General features: G+C 58.1%; 1 protein-coding gene across 1 annotated transcript in view; it reads left to right on the forward strand.

Moving 5' to 3' along the window:
* Positions 1–930: 930 nt before the first annotated feature.
* LOC104514619 (dentin matrix acidic phosphoprotein 1-like) overlaps positions 931–2,489 on the forward strand; it is a 2,351-nt gene continuing 792 nt past the window's right edge. The window contains 5 exon segments of the mRNA XM_010158355.1: positions 931–984; positions 1,079–1,126; positions 1,598–1,852; positions 2,011–2,240; positions 2,319–2,460. Of these exon segments, the coding sequence (XP_010156657.1) occupies positions 931–984; positions 1,079–1,126; positions 1,598–1,852; positions 2,011–2,240; positions 2,319–2,460 (729 nt within the window).

Here is a 2,489-nt window from a genome sequence, read left to right on the forward strand (position 1 = left end):
GCACGGCCACGCTGGGGCACACAGCCCAGGGCATCCCAACACAGGCTGCCAGCTCACCCCATCCCAGCACCGGAGGAGACACCGGCTTGTGCCACACCTCAAGGTAAAGGTTTTGGTTGCTTTGGTATTGCCTGGAGTAAAAGTGGTGTTTGAGGACAGGGGTTGTAGATTTCCTTGTGAGTTTGGGTAGAAAGCAGGAGAGACTTGTGAGCTGGGATGTAGGTGTTGCTTTGTAAGGGAAGGAATCGAGGGCATAGCTCTTTGCTCCAGCATGTTTCGGGTACAGGGAGATGTGCAGTGCGGTTAGTGTGCCCTGTGGGGATGTGCTGCTGTCCTGCTTAAGGGACTTGGAAAATGAGAGCAGAACTGAGGGAAAGCCCCCCGGTGCTTTACCTGCCTGCGCAGGCAGCAGCACCACTGGGATGCCAGACCGACTCAGTGGGCACTGGGGATGCAGCTCTCTGCGGGGCTGCCTTACTGGGTGGCTTCAGAGCAGCAGGAGGTTTTACGGGGCTGTGGGACCATGCCGGGTGGGAGGCACAGCACTGCATCCCATGTCTCACACACAGCTCATCTTCAGTGCTGGCCCTTGCCACAGCCACCCAGATCGGCTGGGCAGTGGGTGACATTACCGTGGGAACAGGGAATTCACAGGAGCTTTCCCGCTCTATTGATGCTTAGATAAAATAAATATGCAAGAACACAGTCAGGTATTTCAAAACCCAAACGAAAGGGAAGTTCCTGCAGAGGAGTTGCCAAGAGGTGGCACAAGGACAAATCCTTGGCTTGTTTGATGACATGCCAGGCTGATCACCACGTGCCGGAACAGCAAGGCTGTACCAGTTGGAAGGGCTTTGTGGGGCTAGGTTACATCCAGGGGCACGTGCAAATGCTTTGCTCCCTGTTGCAGCCACAGGGACCACAACCGACATGAGGGCTGCGTTCCTGGTGCTGCTCCTCTGGGCTGTAGCCTGTGCTTATCCCGTAAGTACCCACTGGGCAGGTACTCAAACCCCAAACCCCAGCAGCTTCACCCAGTCAAGGCCCACCCATCACTGATTAAATGTCTCCTGTTTAGGTGCCTGGCCCTGAGCCCTCCCGCCCCCGCCGCAGCACCCAGCAGGAGGTAAGCGGGGGGGGGGGGGCGTATGCCCCAGTCCCATAGGTGTCAGCCGCCCGCAGAGCAAGTCTTGGATGGGGAGCCAGCCCTGGGCAGGCACCTGGGGGGAAGAGCTGCTGCTTCTGCAGGTCTTTGAGCTTTGTTCATCTGCTTGGTCTTTTCAGGCTGGGTTGTTTCCACCTTATTTCACCCTGCCTCCCTCTGCACGTTCCCAATTCACTGTGTGCTTTCTGCTGTGTTGGTCCTGAAAAAGGAGCTGCTGAGCTCTGAACGAACACACTTCGGGCTTTTCTGCATTGCCCTTTTGTTGGTGGCTACTTTTGCATTGGCAGAAACAACTGAAGGGCTGAAGTGTGAGCAATGAAAAAGGCTTGAGCACGTGCATGGTTGAGGAGCGATACATCATCCCGCAGCAGTAGCAGTAAACATGCGGTGGTGTTTAACAAACCGAAGCCCTGTGTCATGTTTTGCCCCTAGGACACAGCAAGTGAAGATTACATCAACAATCTGGGCAACCTCCTGGGTGGTGGAGATGGCAGACATCCTCCTGCCAATGCAGAGAGGGGGGACAATGCCCTTGCCAGGGACCCGGCGGGTGGGAACGCCGTGGGCGAGGAGCTGAGCAAGGATGGTGGCCAAGACAAGGGAGGCAGAGTTGGGGAGGCTCAGCACCTGAACCGGGTGGACCACGAGGATCCAAGTGCCCAGGATGGGAATAGCCTTGCTTTTCTGGTGAGTGAGTGGAGAGGCGTGTTTTGCTCTTCTGGGAAAGCTCACTTAGCCAAAATCTGGTGTTGGCCAGTGTAGCGCTTGGCCTGCGTGGCGAGCAGTGCGGATAGCACCTGTGACCTGCAAGCCTTTGCATTTATCTCCATTTGTCCTCTCCACAGGAGGAGGATGCACGTGATGCTGATGATGGTGACAACAGAGAGCACCACGGCCCCAGAGTCAATGGGCCTCCCTCCCACACTGGCGGGCTCTTGGATGAGGAGGATGACAGTGGGGATGACACCTTCGATGACAACGGGGAAGAGGAGGGGGGCGAAGGTCCTACTTATGCAGCTGGTGCAGGCGAACATGGCCACGATGCTGGCCGTGGGGATGCTGGGGCTGGCAGAGGGCGTGGTGACAGCAGCAGCAGTAGCAGCAGCGAGAGCATCGGGGGGCACCACTGGCGGTCCCGGATCTCCCGCGTCAGCCGGCACGAGCGGACCTACAGGCAGGGAGGGGGCAGCAGCAGCAGCCAGGAGGAGGAGAGCTACGACTTCGAGGATGAAGCCATGCAGGGCGACGATCCCTCCGTCTTTGATGGCCCGGGCAGCAGCTACAAGGGGCGCCGCGCTGGCCCCCACTCCCCGGGAAGCAGCCG

Source organism: Eurypyga helias, unplaced genomic scaffold, assembly GCF_000690775.1.
Source record: "Eurypyga helias isolate BGI_N326 unplaced genomic scaffold, ASM69077v1 scaffold12919, whole genome shotgun sequence".
Classification (NCBI taxonomy): domain Eukaryota; kingdom Metazoa; phylum Chordata; class Aves; order Eurypygiformes; family Eurypygidae; genus Eurypyga; species Eurypyga helias.